A 25,618-nucleotide genomic window follows, 5' to 3' on the forward strand; every position below is an offset into this window, starting at 1 on the left:
AGATGCTGCTTGCGAGGGTCCCGCCACCGGGTCTGATGGCTACCATTGAAACACAGACATTCAACACACTTCACAAGCATGCTTCATAATCAAAATTACACTGTTAGTTCCGCCTTCACCCACCGAGGTCTTTGACTCCACCCCTGACAGGGGCAACGGCTCCTGAGAGACTGCCACCTGTTCAACATGGCGCCGTTCCTTGCGCACCTTCTTAGTCTTACTGTGTGGTCGTACTCTCTCCTCCTGGCCCTCTGGTTCCTCCTTTCTGTGTAACAGACAACATCCATGATGACATCACAAATAAATTGTATGCCACTGAATCACTGACAAGAACTGTTTGATGATCTTTAGACACTAATCACTATGCCGATTTATTTTTCTTTCCTGAAGAGGTCAAGCTTCAACATCATCTTTAAGGCATGATAAATAATTACAGTGGAACCACTAAATTCAAACACTCATTCACTCCAGCAGTTTGTTTGGGAAAAAGACTTATGTTTTGGGGAAAATACTTAAGTTGAATAATAGTTCAGTTCAAAACACTGTCATGCACATGAGACATCAGTGTAGCTAAGGAGATCTCATTTCATCCGTCTTTTTGTTTTTGTGATGACACCTGTACCAAAAGGAGCAGCCTAAAAATGGCCGTTAAAGAGTAGATGAATGTACTCAAGAAATTATACCAAATGCAAAGCCTTAAAACTAGTGTCACCATGCTCCTCCTGAGTCACACTATTATAAGCTTGCTGGGCAGCACATGACAAACTATTAGATTCACTGGTTTCTCATGTGACAGGAAATAGACGTTTGGTTGATGTAAAGCACAACTAATAGTTCTTGCTCCTGCATCATGACCATATGGAGAGAGCTGTCCCTTGAATTCACAAGCATGAAGTTTTGAAGTCAACCTAAACACCTGAGTATCTTACAGCTTGCGCTGATGAATGACAAGAGGTGCAGCAATGACATCACGTACAGCTGCTGACTGCCGTGCAACTTAACACAAGAGCAGCCATGCATGCTTTTGCTCTCTAAGGAAGTCAGAGCCTGCATGTTACAGGAAGTCATCTTCAACACACAGATACTTGTGTGCAGCTTTTAAATATAAAAAAAAATTCTCTTCCTTCTTTTATTGGATCTTAGCTTTTTTTTTTAACACAAATTAAAATAAAAAGCAACATTTTCTGTGTCTGTATCATTCAATATTGGCATCAGCGTGGACTCGTGTACTGGAACATCTGAGTTCAAAGTTGATATGTGTTCCAAACAATTTTCCAAATACTAGAAATACTTGCTCCTAGGCAAATTAGCTTAAAAACAGTAATCAGCTTTAGTTGCTCACACCCCCCCCCAAAAAAAACCCCCAACCACAAAAAACATTTTCCTAACAGCATAGATTTTTTAGATATTTTCATTTTTTATTTCATCTTGAACTATAGAAGGTTGCGCAATATGGATTTTACCTTGCATTGTAATTTATTGCGGTGACATTTTAGAAAAAAATTACCTCATAGTGAATTAATATATATTAATAATGATTCTTATTTAATTACACTTAATTCATAGCTATTACTAAATATCTTATTATATTACCTACTCTTGTTAGAGTATTATTATGATTATTATTACTTTGAAAATGTGCTATAGAAAAACTGAGGGCAAATTTGGAATCAGTTCAAAATACAAATCAAATAGAAATGGGAACTTGCATCTCTGATAAGAAAAAAATATTTAAAGATGGCTGCTTTACTTGTTGAATTAATTGGGCTGGTGATGCTGTTTTTGATCATTTGCTCAGTACATGCGTAAAAATTGTGAGTGGCTATTCTTGCTTTCATGTGTATTAACAGTGCAGACATTCATCTCCAAATGGCTAACAATAACATTTTATTTTGCTTCAGCTAATCATCATTATGAAGTTGTGCTGTAAGTAGTGCTGTTTATTTTAACGCTGTTACTACCAACAATGCATAATTGTCAAGAACTGTTAACGGAGAACGATTAAAACAAAAGAGTAAATATTGTAGTTCTTCATATAGAAACTAATTGTCATAACCTACAGCAGTGCCATCTGTCAAATGCACAAACAACCTACTTCTCCACTAATGACCATCAGCCACTTTTTCACCCACACATTGGGGCTTTCATGGAACTCTAGAACATACAACTTTCAAGCTACTACTGCTGAGTACACATTAATCCAATCTCTTACAGTACTCTTAATTTTATTTGTATTGCTGTTTAGTTTAATGTCAATTTTAAACAATGTCCATCTGCAGATCTGATCTTACTCTGCCATCCCCAAAAAACGCACCAGCGTAACGCATTTGTCCTGCCAATACTGACCTCTACTCATGTAATTTCCTGAATATAATGTTTTGTCTTCTCACCATCTTCATGTTTTAACAGCAGAAGGCTGTTCCTCCTTTTGGATTAAGTGTTAAGCAATTAAGCAAAACAGCACAACACTATTCCTTTGACGCTTGCTGAACTGAAGTCTACACTGCGCTGACATCACGTGGTGGCAGTGTGAACTCTGAAGTTGTCAAGTCAAAGTCAAAGTCAAAGTCAGCTTTATTGTCAATTTCTCCACATGCCAAAGTAACAAGTAAACAACAGCGTGCTGAATAAATAATGTATAAATAACACAACAAATAAATAAATAAGAGGACTAAGTGTGCGTGAGGTTGAATTCTGAATTGCATGGATTACATCAGAGGTGTTCAACTAAAGTTTTTTGGTGTGACCCCTTAGAGTGACCCTAGCACCCAGGCTGGCATGAGGTGAGGGTGATGATGATGAAGCTGAAGCAGCAGCAACAATAAACTGGTGAAAAGTAGGCAACACACGAGGTCACTTCACTGACTTTTAGCAGTGGTCACTAAAGTGACTTTTAGCAGCTTGACGTGTGCACCATAAACTGTGATCAATATTCTGAGAAGTTTGGTGACAACATGAAGAGCATGTGATGCTTGGCTCAGCAGCACTTGGGTGAAGGATGCTGACTGGAGGTGTGTGACGCCAAGTACACTAGTTTCATGAATGAGTGTTAATACACACTCACTACCATGAAAACACTCAGTACTGACTAGCTAGCAGCCTGCTGAACACCTGCGTGCTAATACCACCGACTGCTCGAGGCAGGAAGGCGGCAGGCGGGCATGGCATCGCCGTCCCGCGGCCCAACCTCCAGGCGTGCGGGAACGTCTGCTCGGCAGAATGGGTAAAGTGGCGCGGGAAACGGGGTGAGCAAGCGGGCAAGCCCTAATGGCAGCTGAAGTAGACACGAAGCTGGAAGTTGGTGACGTATTCCAGTTAAGCTCGCTCCACCGAGAAAGGCCGGTGTAAAATGAACGCACTTCGAAGTGAAATAAAAAAGACGACAAAAAGATGGCGGAGGCGTCCAAGACAGCGACTCTTTAACAGATGATGAAATGTTTTTTAAAAGGAGCTTACGTACATTGTCTCCTCCTCGCTCTCCACGGCAGCCATTTTTATTTAAATAAATAATTTTACATTAAAAAAAAAAAAAACCTCAGAACATCTCTGCTGCACCCCGCCCCCTCTAACTCTTTTTCCAACCTTCGTCACTTAAGCAATATCGCGAGATGTTCACGTGAACGCTGAAATGTCGAGTCGAGTGGGGAAGGCGTGCTGTGATCTCGCGAGATGTTGATCCAGCGTTTAGGAATAACGGCGTGATTAAAAGAAAAACCTAATAAATAATAATAGATTGTAGTTTTCAGGCAAAGTTTAAAAGTTACAGTGTTTTGTGCGCTTGTGTGTGAGTGTGTGTGTGTGTGTGTGTGTGTGTGTGTGTGTGTGTGTGTGTGTGTGTGTGTGTGTGTGTGTGTGTGTGTGTGTGTGTGTGTGTGTGTGTGTGTGTGTGTGTGTGTGTGTGTGTGTGTGTGTGTGTGTGTGCGCGCGAGAGAGAGAGCGAGAGAGAGCGAGCGAGAGAGAGCGAGAGAGAAAGACAGAGAAAGACAGAGAAAGACAGAGAAAGACAGAGAAAGACAGAGAAAGACAGAGAGACAGAGAGAGAGTGTTATTCTAACTTTGATCCCTGTCCCCCAATTTCCAAAATCCTATCCTTGAGATGCACTGGTTAGCACGTCCGCCTCACAGTTCAGAGGGTGTGGGTTCGATTCCACCTCCAGCCCTACCTGTGAGGAGTTTGCATGTTCTCCCCGTGCCTGCTTGGGTTTTCTCAAGGCACTCGGTTTCCTTCCACATTCCAAAAACATGCATGCTAGGCTGATTGAGCACTCCAAATTGCCCGTTGGTGCGAGTGCCAGTGCGAATGGTTGTTCGTCTGTGTGCCCTGCGATTGGCTGCCAACCAGTTCAGGGTGTCCCCTGACTACTCCCCGATGACTGCTGGCATAGGCGGTACAGAAAATGCATGTATGTATGTGTGTGTGTGTGTGTGTGTGCGTGTGCGTGTGCGTGTGTGTATGTATGAATGTATGTATATATACACTGCTCAAAAAAATTAAAGGAACAGTTTTTTATCAGGGTATGGCATGAATTCATTTAGACTTTTCTGATAAGGTTTTGGTCAGGCACATAGCAGAGGGGGTTGTAATCAGTTTCAGCTGCATTGGTGTTGATGGAATTAACAACAGGTGCACTAGAGGGGCAACAACGAGATGGTCCCCAAAACAGGACTGCTTTTGCAGGTGGAGGCCATTTCAAGTTCCTACTCTTGATCTTTTTTTAACAGTTTTTCCACAAGTGTTTGCTTTAGCTAGAGTCATTATCACGACTGGGAGCATGAGGAGATTTCTTAACCCTCCTGAAGTTGCGCAGATTGTCCAACTCCTCCAGGATGGCACATCCATGCGTGTTGTTGCCATAAGATTTGATGTGTCTCCCAGGACAATCTCCAGAGCATGGTGGAGATTCCAGGAGACAGGCAGTTACTCTCGGAGAGCTGGACAGGGCCGTAGACGGTCCTCATTCCATCAGCAGGACCGATATCTGCTGCTTTGTGCAAGGAGGGACAGGTTGAGCACTGCCCAAGCCCTACAGAATGACCTCCAGCAGGCTACTGGTGTGAATGTCTCTGCCCAAACAGTCAGAAACAGACTTCACGAGGGTGGCCTCAGGGCACGACGTCCTGTAGTGTGCCCTGTGCTCATTGCTCAGCACCGTGGAGCTCGATTGGCATTTGCCATAGAACACCAGAATTGGCAAGTCCGCCACTGGCGCCCTGTGCTTTTCACAGATAAGAGCAAGTTTACCCTGAGCACCTGTGATAGACGTGAAAGGGTCTGGAGAAGCCAAGGAGAGTGCTATGCTGCCTGCAACATCATTCAGCATGACCGGTTTGGCGGTGGGTTCGTGATGGTCTGGGGAGGCATTTCCATGGAGGGACGAACAGACCTCTACAGGCTAGAGAAGGGCAGTCTGACTGCAACTAGGTATTGGGATGAAATCTTTGCACCCATGGTTAGACCCTACGCTGGTGCAGTAGGTCCTGGGTTCCTCCTGATCCACAACAATGCCCAGCCTATTGTGGCAAGAGTTTGCAGACAGTATCTGGAGGATGAAGGAATTGACACAATTGAATGGCCCTCACGATCACCTGATCTAAACCCGATAGAACACCTCTGGGACATAATGTTTCGGTCCATCAGATGCCGCCAGGATGCTCCTCAGACTTTACAGGAGCTCACTGATGCCCTTAGACAGATCTGGGAGGACATCTCACAAGACACCATTCGTCGTCTCATTAGGAGCATGCTGTGACGTTGTCAAGCATGCAGAAAAGCTTGGGGGGGGGCACACAAGATATTGAAAAGAATTTTGAGTTGCAGAAATTGAATTTAGGCAAAATGGACGAGCCTGCCATATCATTTTTTCACTTTGATTTTTGGGGTGTCTTTTTACAGAGCCCTCTGTAGGCTGAAAACTTTTATTTCCATCAAAAAATGTGACATCCTTTTCTTACTGAGACATTAAACTGTCCATATCAGTATAGATATCCAACATTTTTTTTTCACCATTGAAATCTGATGTGTTTTCAAAGTGTTTCCTTAATTTTTTTGAGCAGTGTGTGTGTATCTCTTTCTCTCTCTCTCTCTCTCTCTCTCTCTCTCTCTCTGTATATATACGATCAAAAACTTGTTTTTCCGCTATATATATATATATATATATATATATATATATATATATATTATACACATATATTTAATATGCAATGTAATATAGTATAAACACATTGTATTATGATATTTAGGGAGAAACCGGAGGGAGGAGGCAGTAAGAACGTGAGAATTGGGCGTACAGGATTAAATGAGACACTGCATAAAATAGGCATACATACTGATGGGAAATGTGAACATTGTGGGGAGAGTGAGACCGTCCAGCATGTTCTGATGGAGTGTGTTAAGTATGGGAAGGAGAGGAAAATATTGAAGGCAAGCAAAGGTAGCATTTAGAATGGAAAATATTCTGAAGGTAGGAAAAGTTCAGTGTCAGTTATTTGACTTCCTTAAGAAAACCGGGCTAATGAAAAGGATATCGTTTTTTTCTTTATTTAACTGTTAGTGTTATTATGTATTCGGTCTGTGACAACATCATCATAGCCTGCTACCCAGTAGATGGCGGTAATGGCCCATACAGCAGGTGGTAAACTGCCAAAAAATAGGAAAGAAGAAGAACAACAACTTCTCCGAAAGCAACCGAGCAGAACCTTTGGTACTCCTTGAATCGGACAGGTTGGTCCCATTCAACACCAATGAATCCGGGTGATCTAGGTCCGGATGTATGCGCCTCTGCTGGTACAGCTTGGTGCCGTGAGTCGTACTGTTAGCTTGTTAGCATCTTTGTGCTCCCTTGTCATTCAGTAAAGTTTTCATTCAGAGTTGAAGTTTCCTTCAGAAAATGTCCCAAAGAGACGTCAGAAGCTACTTTTTGCACAGTCTACCAGCCACGGTCCACTGGGAGTTCTGCTGCATCATGGATGGGCTATCAGAACTGGACTGGACGCGCTTTGGTGAGACACAATCCCCGGCCGACATGAAACTGGACGGTGAAATAGAAAAGTCCTAATTCGATCGCATAAATCAGTTCCAACTTGCTGTTAAGTCATTTTTTGGTCACAACCACAACTATAGATTTCATTGGGTCAATATAGCTGAAGGTCCTTATTTCATTGAGGAGCTAGCTGTTATTGATGAGGTGAACTGTTTTTTCCATAATAGGACAGTGTATATAACTGGGGTCCCTGACTTTAAATCTAAAGACAACTTCTTGGGTACTGATGAATGAAAAGAACAACTACTTTGATACACTCTTCTAAAAAGACAATTTTGTTCAAAATTAATTATTAATAATTAATTATATCGATCTATGTGTTAGCACTAGTCAGTTAATTATTTCTCACAAAAATGATCAGCAATAATTTAAGGATATTATGAACAGGCAGTTTTATGGGCTGGCAGGTGTTTTGTTACCATACTTGCCACCCTGTTGGCAATTAATCCATCAACACTAAATTGAATTAGAAATATTCCTTATTTCTTTCATAGTGTGTACTAAAAGTGTATTTGGAATTTACTCCCACTTCAACCCGCCCTTTCAAAACAAAATTGTTGCATTCTACTTGTCACCAATGAACCTCTGGACATCGTGTGACTGAGCCCTGCATTAATGTTTATGCCAACATCCTGGCTGCACAGTTATGGGGGCAAAGCTAAGGATTTACCACAGAGAGTAGTGAAAATCACTCAACATTCCTCCAAGTGAATTCACATCTCACTTTGATGAAAGGAACGCATAATTAGCTGACACATGTACGCGGTGGACAGTTTAGATATTAGAGATCCCTAACAACAAGCACCAGGAGTGGTTTTTACAACAATGACAACAGCAGATGAGGAGAACTTCTATGGGGAGTCTTGCGATTATAATAAGTCTTGCAAGTTTATAAGGTTAGGTTACAGGCTGAAACTTGCATGACTTAATCTTTGAGATAAGCAATCTGGCGCCTGTGGGGCATCCAGTTCCATCACTCCAGGTGGGTTAGGAGGGGATGCCAACATGTTGGTGGGTTCCATTGACAGGGTGGATGCGGTATCTCTTCACTGCTGTCAAGTGAGTGCACCGGATGGAGAAGCGGGCAATGCTTGCGCGCTCCCTCGCTTCAGAGGGAACTGCGGTGCGAGGCTTGCCTCCGACCGCGGGTCATAGTTGTCTTTCGGTTAGTGCGGTGTGGTGTGACACACAAGACACACTTAGGATCGCCCCCTCGTTAGAATATCATTTTCAAAACGAAAAATAGAAAAGTGGAAATGAATTAAAATATGAAAAATAGAATAAAACTAAATACAGAAAACAGAGTCACATCATATTGAAGCAAGTCATTGCCTAACCAGAGTAAATCTAAGTCACAGGCACACATCTAAATGCCCAGTGCTGAGTGTTTATGACTAAAAAAAACCAATAATCTAACTATATGGAAATAAACACAACAGAAACATAATACAAAATACAAGTAAAGTTAAATAAAACTAAAAAAGAAATCTGGGTAATACCAATCCTGCCTAGCATTGCAATAGTTGAAAAAAAGCACACCTGGCGCTTGATAGATGAATAATATCCCGTCGAGCTTGTGCATCTCATTATGTCCTTATCAAAATTAGATGTGAATTTACTTGGAGAGAATTTTGACTGATAACTTTTATCGCTGCGCTCCACTGTCAGTCATTGGTGTGTTGGCGCAACTGGTATACTGCAACTGTGGCTGCGTAAAAATGCACACAGGAAGTCACATGACACCCGGACTTATGTAGCTGAAAGTTACATTATTAATTCTGTGAGGGAAATGAAGGACTTAAGAGAATACATAAGTATACATAATGCCCTTCTATGACACTACTTTTTACCCATTTTGGAATGAACTTTCTGTCTCAGCTTCAGAGGTCCTTGGAGATCAAGTCAGCGTGCGATTAGCTCAGAAGAAGGAGATGCGGACAGCCTATGTAATGAACCAATGGGGCAACAGAAACGGACGCGTCGGTGAGCTGCTGGACCTGCTGGAGCATCATCAGCTTTTCCATCCAAGAGACGTGATCCTTCTCTGTGTGTCTTGTGACCTCTGACCTTTGAACTGGTCTTATGATTACCACTAAATGTCATTTTGACTTCTTAGGGGCGTTGTCTTTGAAGGAGTCTCCACATGCTCTTCCTGTTAGTCTCTCTAACTTTGATCCTCCTGCCAAAACAGTAGTGGCTCCTCTCCCAATGGCAACCCATGTCATCAGCACTACAGGTAGTTCAACATGCGCAGTTGCGCACTGAAGTAAACAATTTACTAAACAATTTTGCTATTATGAGGGTAAAATGGCTTGTTTCATTAATGCACCATCATCCTGTTTTTGGAGAATATCTCTCTTGCCTCTTCTGTCTGTCATTTTGTCCTCTGCTCAGGGAACTCCTGAACTGCTTAAAACAGTGGTCCCCAACCTTTTTTGCGCCACGGACCGGTTACGTGTCAGAAATATTTTCACTGACAGGCCTCTATATAAATAATACATTTATATAAATAAATAATACATTTATAATAAATATATAAATAGGATGAAATAAAATGATACGACTGGCATAAAAACAAGTATAAACGACATAAAAATAAAACTCACCATTTCATTGAATGAGTGGGAGCACTGAGCTTATTTCTCAGAAACGAGCCGGTCCCATCTAGGCGTAATCGAAGACAATGACAGCCGAAGTGGTTAAGGTTTGTCTTTTAATGCAGGATGCTTGGTCTCCATGTGCCGAACCAGTTTTGAAGGCTTCATTGCCTCGTGAAGCTAGCTTGTCGCCACATATTATGCAGAGTGGGCTTGGCGCGTCCGAGTCACCTGTGGCGATAAATCCATATATCCAGAAGGACTCCAGAAATGTTCTTTTAAATGCAGCTTTCCTTTTCTTAGAAGTCTCAGCCTCTTCTTCTTTCGTTTCCTCATTGGGCTTTTTTCCCTTTCCAAAGAAGCTTTCTGAACATCTCTGTTTCTTGCTCATTTTTGCTTGCTTCGCGGGCTCGACTGGGGTGACATGTCACATGACCGAGACGAGCGTCTTGACCTGAACCGACGGATGTAACTGGGAGAGAATCGCCTATATTTTTCAAAATAAATTCTTACTCATTTTTGCTTGCTTTGCGGGCTCGGCTGGGGAAACATGTCACGTTACCGGGACGAGCGTCTTGACCTGAATTAATTGATCGTCGATTTAAAAAAAAAAAAAAAATCTGTGCGGCTTGGTGGCCCGGTACCAAGTGACCCACGGACCAGTCCGCTGCCCGGCGGTTGGGGACCACTGTCTTAAAAGTCCTCTTGCCTGCTTTTAACAGATATCATCTTAGGAGGTCTTTTAAGAGCTACAATTCTTCAGGAATCATTTTTATCTTTACTAGGATCATGATTCTAAAAATGTTTCCTAAAATTTGGCCACAAATCCAAATCCTGCAAATCCTTGCACTAATAAACTTGAGGAATAATGCCCCAGGTGTGAATGTGAAGAATAGCCACGGCATTGGATTTAACAATTATGAAATAATAATATGCAGTTAACACCAAAAGGAAACAAAACATCCATGTCGCCCCATCCATCCATCCATCCATCCATCCATCCATCCATCCATCCATCCATCCATCCATCCATCCATCCATCCATCCATCCATCCATCCATCCATCCATCCATCCATCCATCCATCCATCCATCCATCCATCCATCCATCCATCCATCCATCCATCCATCCCTCCCTCCCTCCCTCCCTCCCTCCCTCCCTCCATCGTTTATCCTCACATTCACACATATGGAATTTAGTCTTCAATTAACTCCAGAAACATTTTTTAAATATGTGTGGGAGGAAGCCTCCGTCCTAGGAGAACACCCGCATAATCACGAGCTGAACATGCAAACTCCATACAGAAATTATGACTGAATATCTTAACATTAGTGTGCAGGCTGTTGTATGTTATGAAGTCAGAAAACTTGTTTAATTCAGGGAGCTGGTGATTGCACTGATGAAATATATGTTGTGTTTCACCGTTGCTAAAGGAGGAGAAGGAGCTCTACCTCGACCAGCCCCACCCCCATCAAGTTTGCATTCTTTCCAACCTCGAACCCTACAGGTTAATTAACACTCATCAACAAATGTTAATGATCACAGATGTATCACAAATCCCCTCAATCCTCTAGGGCCCCCCATTGGTGGCATCTGGTGATGACAGCTATGGAGTGATGTGCTGGTCCTATGAAGAGGTGCATGCTGGGACTGAGGGGTTTTCGCCAGCCCTGCAGATTGGTGAGGGGGGCTTTGGAGTTGTGTACAGAGCGTCACTAAGGAACACTGACTGTGCAGTCAAGAGATTCAAACAGGTCAGCAAATTACACACATTACACAGTGTTGGGTGGAGTCAACGAACATTATGCGTGGTATAAACAAGTATAAACAAGGGTGCAGATAAGCGTTTTGCCAGTGTACATGAGTACAGCAAATTGAATATTGCCCTACGGCGACGTATCAGGGTTACTTAGCGATTTAAACAAAGACAGATTTCCATTCATTGGCAAGCAATGTGCTGTAACACTCAATAGCAAGTGGTAGGTGCAAGGGACAGCTTGAAGGTCATTCTCAACATTGCAACGTGCATTCAAACGTAACCAGACGGATTATTTCAGCAAATGCAAGACTGCACGCAAAAATGGGGGCACCAGATATTCAAATTTTACAATAGTGCTCCCTTTCCTATCAAGACTACAAGGCGGAATCTCCGGAGGTCCACTTTAACAAAGACGTCTTGAACAAATAGGCCCTTGACGACTTGATAGGAACACAATGCAGCGATTGAAAGAAAGCAGGGAACTTAATACATTCAAACTGACGGAACAACGAGGAATACCTGAACACACGGGGTTGGAGAGCTCTGATTGGGCAATGCAAGGGAACAGGTAAACGAGCACTGGTGGACGCAATAACCGAGACAGACGCATACAAAAGGAACACAAGGAAAACATGAAACAATTCTAAATCAAAACCAAATCAAAGAGAAATCATGACAGTGACTAGCTAGCTAGTTATATTAAAGCTAACTGGTTACTAACTAGCGGGGATCGCTGATGGTGTAGGGCAGTGGTTCTTAACCTGGGTGGGATCGAACCCTAGGGGTTCGGTGAGTCGGTCTCAGGGGTTCGGCAGAGCCTCCACTGAGGAGGTCCGACCAAACCTGATTTATTGTGTAAATTCTGATTTGCCAGTATGTAATTTGTTGTGAGTTCATGCATTGTGTTGAATTTGTTATTTGAACAAGGGGATGTTCATGCACGGCTTATTTTGTGCACCAGTAAAAAACATCGATGTCTTGAATTTCAAAAAAATAATTTTATTTTTCACTAAAGAGGGGTTCGGTGAATGCACATATGAAACTGGTGGGGTTCGGTACTTCCAACAAGGTTAAGAACCACTGGTGTAGGGGTACACTCGCCTGTCTTGTGTGGCGGCACCGTGAGTTCGATTCCCACATTGGCTGTGTGCGTGTGTGAGAAAGACAAAAATGTGAAAAAAAAATTGTTGCTAACTAGCGAGTTATCCATCCATCCATCTTCTTCCGCTTATCCGGGGTCGGGTCGCGGGGGCAGCAGCTTTCGGAGGGACTCCTAGACTTCCCTCTCCCCAGCCACTTCGTCCAGCTCATCCCGGGGGATCCCAAGGCGTTCCGAGGCCAGCTGAGAGACATAGTCTCTCCAGCGCGTCCTGGGTCGTCCCCGGGGTCTCCTACCGGTGGGACATGCCCGGAACACCTCCCCAGGGAGGCGTCCAGGAGGCATCCTGATAAGATGCCCGAGCCACCTCATCTGGCTCCTCTCAACGTGGAGGAGTAGCGACTCTACTCCGAGTCTCACCCGGATGAGCGAGCTTCTCACCCTATCTCTAAGGGAGAGCCCGGACATCCTGCGGAGAAAACTCATTTCGGCCGCTTGTATCCGAGATCTCGTTCTTTCGGTCACGACCCATAGCTCGTGACCATAGGTGAGGGTAGGAGCGTATATCGACCGGTAAATTGAGAGCTTTGCCTTTTGGCTCAGCTCTCTCTTCACCACAACGGACCGGTACAGGGTCCGCATTACTGCCGACGCTGCACCGATTTGCCTGTCGATCTCACGCTCCATCCTCCCCTCACTCGTGAACAAGACTCCAAGATACTTGAACTCCTCTACTTGGGGCAGGATCTCATCCCCGATCCGGAGGTCATTCCACCCTTTTCCGATCAAGGACCATGGACTCGGATTTGGAGGTGCTGACCCTCATCCCGACCGCTTCACACTCGGCTGCGAACCGTTCCAGCGAGAGCTGGAGATCACGGCCTGAAGAAGCCAACAGCACCATGTCATCTGCAAAAAGCAGAGACGCGATGCTGAGGTCCCCAAACCGGACCCCCTCAACGCCTCGGCTGCGCCTAGAAATTCTGTCCATAAAAATTATGAACAGAATCGGTGACAAAGGGCAGCCTTGGCGGAGTCCAACCCTCACTGGGAACGAATCTGACTTACTGCCGGAAATGCGGACCAGACTCTGGCATTGGTGATACAGGGACCGAACCGCCCTTATCAGTTGGCTCGGCACCCCGTACTCCCGAAGCACCCTCCACAGAACCTCCCGAGGGACACGATCGAACGCCTTCTCCAAGTCCACAAAACACATGTGGACTGGTTGGGCGAACTCCCATGCACCCTCGAGGATCCTACCGAGGGTGTAGAGCTGGTCCACTGTTCCACGGCCAGGACGAAAGCCACACTGCTCCTCCTGAATCCGAGGTTCGACCTCCCGACGGACCCTCCTCTCCAGCACCCCAGAATAGACCTTACCAGGGAGGCTGAGGAGTGTGATTCCCCTGTAATTGGAACACACCCTCCAGTCCCCCTTCTTAAAGAGGGGAACCACCACCCCAGTCTGCCAATCCAGAGGCACTGTCCCCGATGTCCACGCAACGTTGTAGAGGCGTGTCAGCCATGACAGCCCCACAACATCCAGAGCCTTTAAGAACTCCGGGCGGATCTCATCCACCCCCAGGGCCTTGCCACCGAGGACTTTTTTAACTACCTCAGTGACTTCGACCCCAGAGATTGGAGAATCCGCCTCAGAGTCTCCAGGCCCTGCTTCCTCAATGGAAGGCGTGTAGGTGGAATTGAGGAGGTCTTCGAAGTATTCTCCCCACCGACTCACGACGTCCCGAGTCGAGGTCAGCAGCACGCCATCCCCACTGTAAACAGTGTTGACGTTGCACTGCTTCCCCCTCCTGAGACGCCGGATGGTGGACCAGAATTTCCTCGAAGCCGTCCGAAAGTAAATCTCCATGGCCTCACCAAACTCCTCCCACACCCGGGTTTTTGCCTCAGCAACCGCCGAAGCCGCGTTCCGCTTGGCCATCCGGTACCTGTCAGCTGCCTCCGGAGTCCCGCAGGCCAAAACGGCCCGATAGGACTCCTTCTTCAGCTTGACGGCATCCCTTACCGCCGGTTTCCACCAGCGGGTTCGGGGATTGCCGCCACGACAGGCACCAACGACCTTACGGCCACAGCTCCGGTCGGCCGCCTCAACAATGGAGGCGCGGAACATGGTCCACTCAGACTCAATGTCCCCCGCCTCCCCCGGGACGTGGGAAAAGCTCTGCCGGAGGTGGGAGTTGAAGCTCTTCCTGACAGGAGATTCTGCCAGACGTTCCCAGCAGACCCTCACAGAGCGTTTGGGTCTGCCAGGTCGGACCGGCATCTTCCCCCACCATCGGAGCCAACCCACCACCAGGTGGTGATCAGTTGACAGCTCCGTCCCTCTCTTCACCCGAGTGTCCAAATCATGCAGCCGCAAATCCGACGACACGACTACAAAGTCGATCATCGAACTGTGGCCTCGGGTGTCCTGGTGCCAAGTGCACACATGGACACCCTTATGCTTGAACATGGTGTTCATTATTGAAAATCCGTGTCGAGCACAGAAGTCCAACAATAGAACACCGCTCGGGTTCAGATCGGGGGGGCCGTTCCTCCCAATCACGCCCTTCCAGGTCTCACTGTCATTGCCCACGTGAGCATTGAAGTCACCCAGTAGAACGATGGAGTCCCCAGAAGGAGCGCTCTCCAGCACTTCCTCCAGGGACCCCAAGAAGGGTGGGTACTCTGAGCTGCCGTTTGGTGCATAGACACAAACAACAGTCAGGACCCGTCCCCCCACCCGAAGGCGGAGGGAGGCTACCCTCTCGTTCACCGGGGTGAACCCCAATGTGCAGGCGCCCAGCCGGGGGGCAATAAGTATACCCACACCTGCTCGACGCCTCTCACCGTGGGCAACTCCAGAGTGGAAGAGAGTCCAGCCCCTCTCAAGAGGGCTTGTACCGGAACCCAAACTGTGCGTGGAGGCTAGTCCGACTATATCTAGTCGGAATTTTTCTGCCTTGCACACCAGCTCGGGCTCCTTTCCAGCCAGAGAGGTGACATTCCATGTCCCAAGAGCCAGCTTCTGCAGCCGGGAATCAGACTGCCAAGTTCCCTGCCTTTGGCCGCCGCCCAGCTCACATTGCACCCGACCCCTTCGGCCCCTCCCACAGGTGAGCCCATGGGAAGGGGGAACGTTTCCATTTCGGGCTATGCCCGGCCGGGCCCCATGGGCGAAGGCCCGGCCACCAGACGCTCGCCTTCGAGCCCCGCCTCCAGGCCTGGCTCCAGAGGGAGGCCCCGGTGACCCGCGTCCGGGCGAGGGAAAACAAAGTCCATTTGTGTTTTTCGTCATAAGGGGCTTGGGTGAGCCGTGCTTTGTCTGGGCCCTCACCTAGGACCCGTTTGCCATGGGTGACCCTACCAGGGGCATGAAGCCCCCGACAACATGGCTCCTAGGATCATAGGGGCGCGCAAACCCCTCCACCACGATAAGGTGACGACTCACGGAGGGGTAGCGAGTTATTTATTATATAAAAAATATATATATAAAATATATAACATATTAAAAAAACTTACACGTACCTCAAAATGTGACCTCTGACAAGAGCACCTGCCACAGCTCACTTAGCCCTAGGTTCGGATGGGATGAGTTGTTGTGGGAACTAGTTTGCTCTTTATTGGTTGAAATATATAAGAATGGCCAACCAGTCAGACTAAGAGCCACATTTTTTTACTGTGTTACCGCAAAGAGCCACATCATACACATGGGCACACATGAACATCACGCCATGCCTTCCTCCCTCTCTCTCCCTCTCCCTCTCTCTCTCTCTCTCTCACACACACACACACACACACACACACACACACACACACACACACACACACACACACACACACACACACACACACACACACAACTCTGCTCAGCCAAATTTATTGTGTGACATTATCATGTCACACGCCAACATGATGACAGAAATTGATCACAGGCCAGTCATTTTCAACAATGAACATTGTGTGCACTGTCTCACACACACACAAACATTTCAAAATAGGCTGCTCCGTTAAAGTTTTGAGTAAATTTACGGATCGATATAGAAGGGAAACATAAGTAAGCAGTACCAATGTGTTAGATTGAACTTTAGTCAGTTCCGATCATTTTATTGGAGATAGTTTGAGAAACGCGATTGTTTACAGAGGGCTCATTAGTTATTGACTAGAGGATGCATACCGCAACCCTAGTCAACCTCAGTTTCTTGCAGTATAGCTTCTATTTTATGCGCCTTTTAATCCGGTGCGCCCTATATATGAAATAATTTCTAAAATATTATTTTACTGGTTCTTTTATCACAAACAAATTATTTAGGTTTCATTACCTGACATGTTTTGGCTATCACTTCCGCCTTCATCAGAGTGTTTCGGCTATCACTTCCACCTTCATCAGATGACTCTGATGAAGGCGGAAGTGATAGCCGAAACATGTCAGGTAATGAAACCTAAATAATTTGCTTGTGATAAAAGAACCAGTAAAATAATTGACAATTGAAAACAAGATGAACATAGTACAACCATTTCTAAAATAAAAAATTCTATGAGGGTGCGCTTTATAATCCAGTGCGAAAAATACGGTACTATGCATGTTGCTTAGTGCGACTTCTGGCATTTCTGTTAATGTTCGATATTCTGTGTTCAACAGTGTGGCGGGACAGTTGGATGTCTAATACCATTCGTTTTAGTTTGTCATTTTCAGGAGACAAGATTTCAACAATGTCACTGAGGCATTTTTTAACGAACTCCCCTTCCTTGTATGGCTTTTTAGCCCGTGCAATGTTCCAAGCCAGTTGATGCGATGCAAGTGTGACAGTCTCTGAGCGCTTCGTAATTTTGGGGAAAAACTGTACCTGTTTTTCTGCCTGACTTTTCAGTGTCCAACTTGAGCTTGCGGAATTCAGTCCCGTTTGGAAAGTCCTTATCGATGTTAGCATAGAGTGAGCTGAAGTGGCGCTTAAGGTTTGAAGCTTTGAAATGCGCTAATGCCGTCTGACATATCAGGCAGAATGGCTTGCCATTACGTTCAACAAAAGAATATACACTTTCCCACTCTGTTAAAAACGTCCTGTGTTCATCTTCATATTTTCGTTTAGCTGTACATTTTTTCCCTGCCATTTTGAGAGCGAAATTGACACTAATTGTTTACTCGAATGGGTTTGCCCCTCCTACTACGAAAATACCATATTGAACTCAAGCGCAGCGAACATGCACAAAAAACACCCACAAACACAAATGTTTATATGAACGTAAAAGAGCCGCATGAAACCAGGCAAAGAGCCGCATGCAGCTTGGGAGCCGCGGGTTGGCCAGGCCTTCGATGACTAGTATATCGAAGTAGCTTAAGTAGCTTTAATACTTGTTGAAAGTTTCTGTTCATTCATGAAACTTGAAATCAATTTTATTGGATTCCTTGACCACAAAATGTATACTTTGACAGCAAATGTGTCATTGTAGCAGTAACAGAAGCAAAGACATGCGCCAGAGTATCTTTGGCAAATTGGTGGCTGTTTTGAAAAAATAAATGTTTCCCATTGAAAGATGTGATCTCATTTGTGTACTTCCATACCAAATAATAATAATAATAATAATACATTTTATTTATAAGGCGCCTTTCAAGGCACTCAAGGTCGCCGTACAAACACAAAATAGCATACACAATTAAATGAAAAAAAGAGTATAAAAGCAAAGAAACATTTGGACATTTGTGTCATAACTTGAAGTCAAAGGCCTATTTTTGGGCAAAATTTTTGTTTCTTATTCTAAGGTAACAGTCCACTTAACAATTTACATCCTCTTACAATGTTTGACTTTGATAATGATTTGATCTAATAATTGGATGATGCAAACACAGTCTTGTTGATAGGACTGTGTGCACGACTTCAACATGCTTAAGGAGAGCTTCAACACGGAAGTGGAAAAACTCTCAAAGTGAGTGTCCTCAAGTGCACACGCTTAAAACAACGCATGTGTTCCTGTGCAAAATATGTGATTCCATTTTGTGGTTCAGGTTCAGACACCCGAACATTGTAGACCTGCTTGGATTCTGTCAAGGACCAAGTGTTTGTCTCATCTACAGCTACATGGAAAAACGATCACTGGAAGATCAACTGCACAGCGTAATCCATGCATACACACACGCACACGCACACACACACACACACACACAAACATGCATAGAGATGTCTGCGTGTGTGTTTAGGTGTCTTCTGCTCTCACATGGGATCTGAGGGTCCGCATTGTTCATGAGGCATCAGCAGCATTGCAGTACCTTCACTTTCCTCCAGAGGAACACACGCCTGTAATCCACGGAGATGTGAAAAGGTTGACACAACACAAAAAACACAATTATTATTATTGGAAATAATTAATTGCATATCCAGAATAACCAGAAAAATTCACACAACTGTGCTTTATTTATTCTTTAGTCCACTCAGAGTCCTTAATTGAGAATTGAGCGTTATTTTGCCACCGTCATCATAATACAGGGGTTGTGTGATAATTGATAAACTCGAGTAACAAAAATGTCCATCTGTTTTTATTGTTGTTAGTATTAGAATAGGCCTCTTTGCCACACATGATTAGATAGGTAGCTTGAGCTATGCCCCTTATCTTTTCTTGCTTTTCGCTGGCCTTCCCTTCTCTTTGCACATACATATGAGTTGATTTCAGTTCAGACTGCGAGGTCACACATTATCACACAGGCTAGGCAGTCGCCCCCTTGTAGGTCAAGAGTACCGTATTGGCCCGAATATAAGACGACCCTGATGATAAGACGACCCCCTCTTTTTCAAGACTCAAGTTTGAAAAAAAGACTTTTTGAACACCAAATTTAATTTTTATACAGACAATGATTACATCTGAAAGAAATGATTATAACAATATATTCGAGAGAAAAAGCATGTTATTTGGCCTCATTCAAACCATGCAAAAACTGTCTATCACATTTTAATATCTAAACATTTAAATGTGTAAACTAAAGTGCAATCACATTTGTAAATGAATGGCTTCTGGTTTTTGAAATGTAAATAGTGATAAAACAACAAAATTGCAATAACTGCATTAACCATCAAAGTGAAGTCTAACAGTGGACAGTAGTAACAATGAAATGTATATACTCACTTTGTGTCAAAGATGCACACGATCACAGCAACATACTCAGTCAATACCAGCAACCTTTAACTTACCGCTGCGCACAAGTGAATGGGTCTCATGTCTAGACCTCAAATGTAAGACGACCCCCACGTTTTCAGTCTTATTTCAATGCAAAAAACATCGTCTTATATTTGGGCCAATACGGTATATACTAAGTAGGACTCCTGGAGGTGGGCATTAGACCTTCTTCTGCAATCTCGCAGAAAAGGCTCCATGGCTCTATCTTGATCTCTATGGCATCCATTAAATGGTTCAATTGAGAATAAGCAGTCTTCTGGTAGTTACTGATAGCATAGTGAGCATTAAAGACAAAAGAGCTGGGAAAATATAACATTATCATAGAATTTTGTGTAATTAATTATTCGTACTGTCATTATTATTAATAATGGATAATATGATAACTTTATTAAGTACAAAGTTTATCCAGACTTCCTTTCTTGTTTTGTTTTTTTCTCAAAATCAATTATTTCTGCACTTGAACTGCTTTATTACATTGATACAAACACATCAGTTGAAAACTGGGACAAATTACCAAAACTATTACCATTTACTAGTTTACTATACATAAAGTACATATTGGCAATGGCAAGCATTTGTGAAACAGGCACACTAAATACCTGCCAAGTTCCTAGCTGATGTAAACTTGCACATAACACATACATGCTAAATACATGTGAAGTTTGTATATCTTGTGTTCATCATATACATGACACACTTACCATAGCATTTTATTCAAAGCGTTAATTTCAGAAATATACTCTAGTAATTACATAAGACATTACTTTGGAGGCACGGTAGATCATAAAATTTGCTAAATGGCTGCAGATGAGCTAGTGTGAAAAAATATTTTACGTTTTTTTTGGCCCGACTTCAGACTGTGGGATGTCCCACGAGGAAAAAGACTACACACTCGGTTGACAGTGACGCGCAGCCAATCGGAAAGCAATGTGATGAGGTGGCGAGGAAGTGGGATGGAGAATGAAAACAGTCATAGCGCAACAGAAAGTCAGTGCTTGCGCTGTCTCCAGTCCTTTGACCAACGTCTTTTCTTTTTAGGACACTTTTTTTCTGCTAAAAGCAAACCAAAAACTGATGTTTTTTTGTCCGCCATGTTTGTTTACTCACGTTTAAAGCCCTAAAGCGCTTGGTAAAACACTCTCATAAAACCTAAGGGCAACTTTAGAAGCACTCGTGAAAACCTGAAGTGTTACTGAAAATTCAACAATATTGTCAACACTTAATATTATTATACTTAATAATTGATAGCTCAGCCCCTGTAGCAGAAACATTATTCCAAAAACATTTGAGATCTTACACTTGTTGCGTTCACACAAACCTGAGTTTATGTCTGTAAACATTCAATATAATTTTTTTAAAAGTTCTACCTTTTTCCCCACGGGACAGGTGCGTTTGAAATGCGCCTACATTAAAATTCTGACTAGAAGCCTTCAAAATCTTCTTCTTCGTTGTCCCTATTGTACCCAAACATATTTTTAGCCACAAACCTGATCTAATGGTTTCCCTGGTTCGAACTACTCAAGCATGTCACTAACATTGAAATTCCTACAGCTACCACGCTCGAAAAATATTCCTGCAGATTCTACGAGCCAACAGCGCTGTTACGTGTTCTGATGCATTTCTTTGGCTACGAGAGAGAGAGAGTTAGTCAAGGAAAACAAAATGATGCGTTCACAGTCTTAAAGGAAGAAATGCGCAACATGACACTGGCTCTAGCGCTTGAAACGCTCCTGTCATAAATGGATTAAGGTTTTGCGAGATTTCCCGTCCAATGTGTTCATGAATAAAATCCCTTCGTGTGATGCGTTGCTCTTGCCATGTGGCTGCACAACAAAGTCAAAAGTCAAAGTCTGCTTTATTGTCAATGTCTTCACGTGCCAAAACACACAGAGATCGATTGAAATTACGTTCCCACTATCCCATGGTGACAAGACATAGTTCACAATGTACATACAAGTAAACAACACAAGAAAAATAAAACAAGAAGGCACAATCAATGAATAAATAAGAGTGATGAATAAATAATAAATAAACAAATAACACAATAAATAAGTACAGGACGCTACGCAGAAGGGGGAAGAGAGTTCAGGATCCTAAAAGCCTGGAGAATGAAGCTGCTGGTGAGTCTGGCGGTGCAGGAGCGCAGGCTCCTGTACCTCTTTCCAGAGGGTAGAAGATCAAACAAAGAGTGAGCGGGGTGACTCACATCACTCACAATCGTGGTCGCCTTGCGGGCGAGATGGGAGGCGTAAATGCCCTTCAGGGAGGGGAGTGAAGCACCAATAATCTTACCAGCCGTGTTCACTATACATACGTAAATGGTATGTTCAAAACTGTTATACCCTTAATTGTTTGCATCCCATGTGGGCTCTCTCATAATTTAAATCAGCTGACAATTTTAAAATCTTTCAGTGTGCCCCAAGGTTTATTACAGTAGTAGATAGTGAGTGCCACCTTGTGGAATCAATGAGGTGACGAGCAAAACCTATTCTTTAATGATGACATGACATGACTTTCTGACAAGGTGGGCCTCGATTAAATGGTATTGTGTTGTATTGATATTGTACTCGTTTATTGGTAACAGCTGTTTTTGAAGCTAATGCTTTTTAAGGGTAGAAAGAGATCTTAATGAATGACTGTATTGACATGTTATAAACTGGAATTGGTCACCAGGCCAATTTCCACCTCTCAAAATAGATTCACACAAAAACGACAGCGCAAATCTCAGTCAAGTTGTTTATTATTTCTCTGCACTATGTCGGCAATATTGTAAGCAGTTAAATCGGACAATTGTTTCTCAAGGGAAGAAAATAATTACCCTTGAAGAGAGTCAGCATTTGAACATAGAATTAGACCATACTTCAAGAGATCCAGCCATATGGTCACATCAAGTAGCTCACTTGGTTCTCCATTGCTTCCACTTCTTGTTGCAGTTCAAACATCCTTTTAGACCGCCATCTGGTAGCAAAGCTTGCTGACTTTGGCTTGGCTCGCTTTGTGTCTCCAAACTCGTCGAACCGTCTGGTGTCCAAGACGACCACACTGGGCCAAAAGTCCAAAGTGAGGGGAACACTGGCATACCTGCCAGAGGAGTACATGAGGGATGGACAGCCAGGGACACCGGTGGATGTCTACAGCTTTGGTGTTGTGAGTCCCTAAAATATTCATTACTTTAGCTCAGTGGTTCTTAACCTGGGTACGATTGAACCCTAGGAGTTCCGTGAGTCGGTGTCAGGGGTTCGACAAAGCCTCCACTGAGAAGGTCCGAACAAACCTGATTTATCGTGTAAATTCTGATTTGCCAGTATGTAATTTGTTGTGAGTTCATGCATTGTGTTGGATTTGTTCTTTGAACAAGGTGATGTTCATGCACGGCTCATTTTGTGCAGCAGTAAAAAACATCTATGTCTTGATTTAAAAAAAAAATTTTGGTGAATATGAAATATGAAACTGGTGGGGTTCGGTACCTCCAACAAGGTTCAGAACCACTGCTTTAATCAAGTCAATTAAATTTTTATTTGCCAAGTTTGAGCATGCCAAACAAGGAATTTGATTCCGGTACATCTTGTTCTCTGTACAACATTTATGTAGCTAACAACATTCAGGACATGTGCAAAAATTGACAATTATTCTCAAATATTCCCTGATCTTAAACTCCCAGGAGGGCAAGGAAAAACTTAAAACTCCTACTAGGGGAAATGAGAAACCTTGAGAAGAGACCACAGATGGTAGGATCCCTCATCCAGGATGACCAGACTGCAATGGATGCAGAGAGGACACATAGTACAAATAATATAAACAATTCAAAGATGAAGTGTCGGGAGTAGGATGTTATTGCACAGCAATGTCTCTGAGACTCTAAGAATGGTGTGAGTTCATCAGAGCGACAGCCTGGGGGAAGAACCTGTCTCTATGTCTGCTGGTTTTGACGTACAGCGCTCTGTACCGCCGTCCGGAGGGGAGTAGTTCAAACAGACTGCAACCTGGGTGAGAAGAGTCTGTAGAGATGTTACTTGCACGTTTCCTGGTCCTGGACAGGTACAAGTCCCTGATAGATGGGAGGTTGGTCCCGATGATCTTTTCTGCAGTCCTGATTGTCCGTTGCAGTCTGTGCTTGTCATGTTTGGTGGCTGATCCAAACCAGACAGTGATGGAGGTGCAGAGGATGGACTGGATGATGGCAGTATAGAAGGTCTTCAGCAGCTCCTGTGGCAGGTTGAACTTACTGAGCTATCACAGAAACTACAACCTCTGCTGGGCCTTCTTCTGGACAGAGTCTATGTGGCTGGTCCATTTCAGGTCCTGAGAGATTGTGGATCCCAAGAACTTGAAGGTGTCTGTGGAGAGAATAGTATTACTGTGGATAGTGAGGGGGGAAAGTGGTGAAGGGTCTCGCCTGAAGTCCACTGTCATCTCCATGGTCTTGAGCGGGTTCAACTCCAGGTGGTTTTGGCTGCACCAGTGGACCAGCCGCTCCACCTCCTGTCTGTATGCAGTCTCGTCACCATCCCGGAACTGGTCATTTTTTTGCATTTGTCTCCTGTTCCTCAAGGCAGCATGATACAGATCCTCACATTGTGTGTGCGCGTGTGCATGTGTGTGTTGCAGGTGTTGTTGGAGGTACTGACAGGTCGGCGAGCTCTGGAGGAAAACAAGAAGTTGGGAGATATTTACCTGGTTTGAACTCTTTACTCCTACAAAGCTCACGTGTGAGCGTACAGACACTCAGAAATATTCCTGTGGTTCCGCAGAAGGACGTAATCCAGGAGGTTCAGGAAGACCCGGCAGATTCTTACACAGCGGCCTGGAGTAAACAGCTGGATCGGCGACTAATCACTGGTCAGTGTTTTCCTGTTGGGCTACCCTCTGATCTCGTAGAGTCTCTTTTGACCTATTTTTTGGCATCAGCAGGGGATCCCACAGAGCTGGCTGGGAACATGGACATGGTGGAGCTGGCCTGTAGGTGTCTAGAAAGGAAATGGAAGAAGAGGCCCGCCATGACGGAGGTTTGTTTATAACTAGAGCAGCTATAAGAGGCCCATCCCAGCCCCAGTCACGTTAGAGTATCGGCGCATTAGAGGTCCATTAAAAACAAATGGAAATGCTGTTAAAAGGATAGTGTGTATGTTTTTTGCCACCTACTGGTGAATTTATAGAATACAAATGACCTAAGTTTGAAGTGCATCCATTTTGAAGCACACACACTATGGTGCCTCACAAAGAAAGAATTTTCCAAGCCTACCACCAATTTCTTCAGCTGAGGTGCAAGCCAAATGCCATCACAAACAACGTCTAGTATTGCCTCATGGCGAATTAGGTACTTCGTATTTGTTACACATGCTGTCATCATTGATTTAGCAAATTTGTGATGGGATGATTGTTTCCTTTGGGCAGCACACAAGCTACCATTTTGCAATTTTTTTTCCAGCTAAATGACAAACTATTTGAGGACCCACGGGACTTGAATTCCGATCGCTGGATTCAGAGTTCTCAGGCCCAGTCAAAGGGAGGCATATGGTTTCATTGGGCAGCACCGGAGCAAATGTATTCTTTTTCCTCGGTATATGACCAAATATTTGAGGTCCCTCCGAGACTTGAACTCAGGTCATGGATTCAGAGTCCAGAGTGCTAACCATTACACCATGGAACCTTGAGGTTTGGCAAGGCATATGGTTTCATGGGGCAGTACACAAGCTACCATTTTGCAACGTTCTCCCTGCACAATAACAAAATAATTGCGGTCTCACCGAGACTTGAACTCAGATTGCTGGATTCAGAGTGCTCACCATTACACCATGGAACCCTGTCAATAAGCCAGGAGGAGTAGAACTTTTCTGAGCATGACGTATAAGGCGCGCTTCACTAAATTAACAAAATTAGTGGAGGCAGGCCTTACTCACTAATAGGGCTGTAGACAAAGTACTGAATTGGAATTTCCAAATGTTTTTTCCAG

General features: G+C 44.1%; 2 protein-coding genes across 7 annotated transcripts in view; one reads left to right on the plus strand and one right to left on the minus strand.

Moving 5' to 3' along the window:
• Nucleotides 1–3,597, minus strand: part of mecp2 (methyl CpG binding protein 2) — a 12,151-nt gene extending 8,554 nt beyond the window's left edge. Inside the window, exons 1-3 of the mRNA XM_088369816.1 lie at nucleotides 3,461–3,597; nucleotides 124–265; nucleotides 1–39 (exon numbers count right to left, since the gene is read on the minus strand). The exon at nucleotides 1–39 is cut by the window's left edge and continues 158 nt beyond it. Of these exons, the coding sequence (XP_088225942.1) occupies nucleotides 1–39; nucleotides 124–265; nucleotides 3,461–3,492 (213 nt within the window). The 5' untranslated portion in view covers nucleotides 3,493–3,597. The remainder of the gene's footprint in view (nucleotides 40–123; nucleotides 266–3,460) is intronic.
• The window catches only part of irak1 (interleukin-1 receptor-associated kinase 1), a 40,751-nt gene continuing 18,279 nt past the window's right edge, over nucleotides 3,147–25,618 (plus strand). Inside the window, exons 1-13 of one of the 6 annotated variants that reach the window (XM_088369817.1) lie at nucleotides 3,147–3,223; nucleotides 6,926–6,999; nucleotides 8,919–9,086; nucleotides 9,157–9,276; nucleotides 11,071–11,144; nucleotides 11,212–11,391; nucleotides 18,359–18,423; nucleotides 18,503–18,611; nucleotides 18,695–18,816; nucleotides 22,599–22,812; nucleotides 24,274–24,342; nucleotides 24,417–24,504; nucleotides 24,574–24,671. In XM_088369817.1, the coding sequence (XP_088225943.1) occupies nucleotides 3,162–3,223; nucleotides 6,926–6,999; nucleotides 8,919–9,086; nucleotides 9,157–9,276; nucleotides 11,071–11,144; nucleotides 11,212–11,391; nucleotides 18,359–18,423; nucleotides 18,503–18,611; nucleotides 18,695–18,816; nucleotides 22,599–22,812; nucleotides 24,274–24,342; nucleotides 24,417–24,504; nucleotides 24,574–24,671 (1,443 nt within the window). In that variant the 5' untranslated portion in view covers nucleotides 3,147–3,161. Of the gene's footprint in view, nucleotides 3,246–6,305; nucleotides 7,000–8,918; nucleotides 9,087–9,156; nucleotides 9,277–11,070; nucleotides 11,145–11,211; nucleotides 11,392–18,358; nucleotides 18,424–18,502; nucleotides 18,612–18,694; nucleotides 18,817–22,598; nucleotides 22,813–24,273; nucleotides 24,343–24,416; nucleotides 24,505–24,573; nucleotides 24,672–25,618 lie in introns of those variants that run through there. The other 5 variants (XM_088369818.1, XM_088369820.1, XM_088369821.1 and 2 more) reach the window with 5 other exon arrangements.

This window comes from Syngnathus floridae, chromosome 2, assembly GCF_059516105.1.
Source record: "Syngnathus floridae isolate MCC-2025c chromosome 2, RoL_Sflo_1.0, whole genome shotgun sequence".
NCBI lineage: Eukaryota > Metazoa > Chordata > Actinopteri > Syngnathiformes > Syngnathidae > Syngnathus > Syngnathus floridae.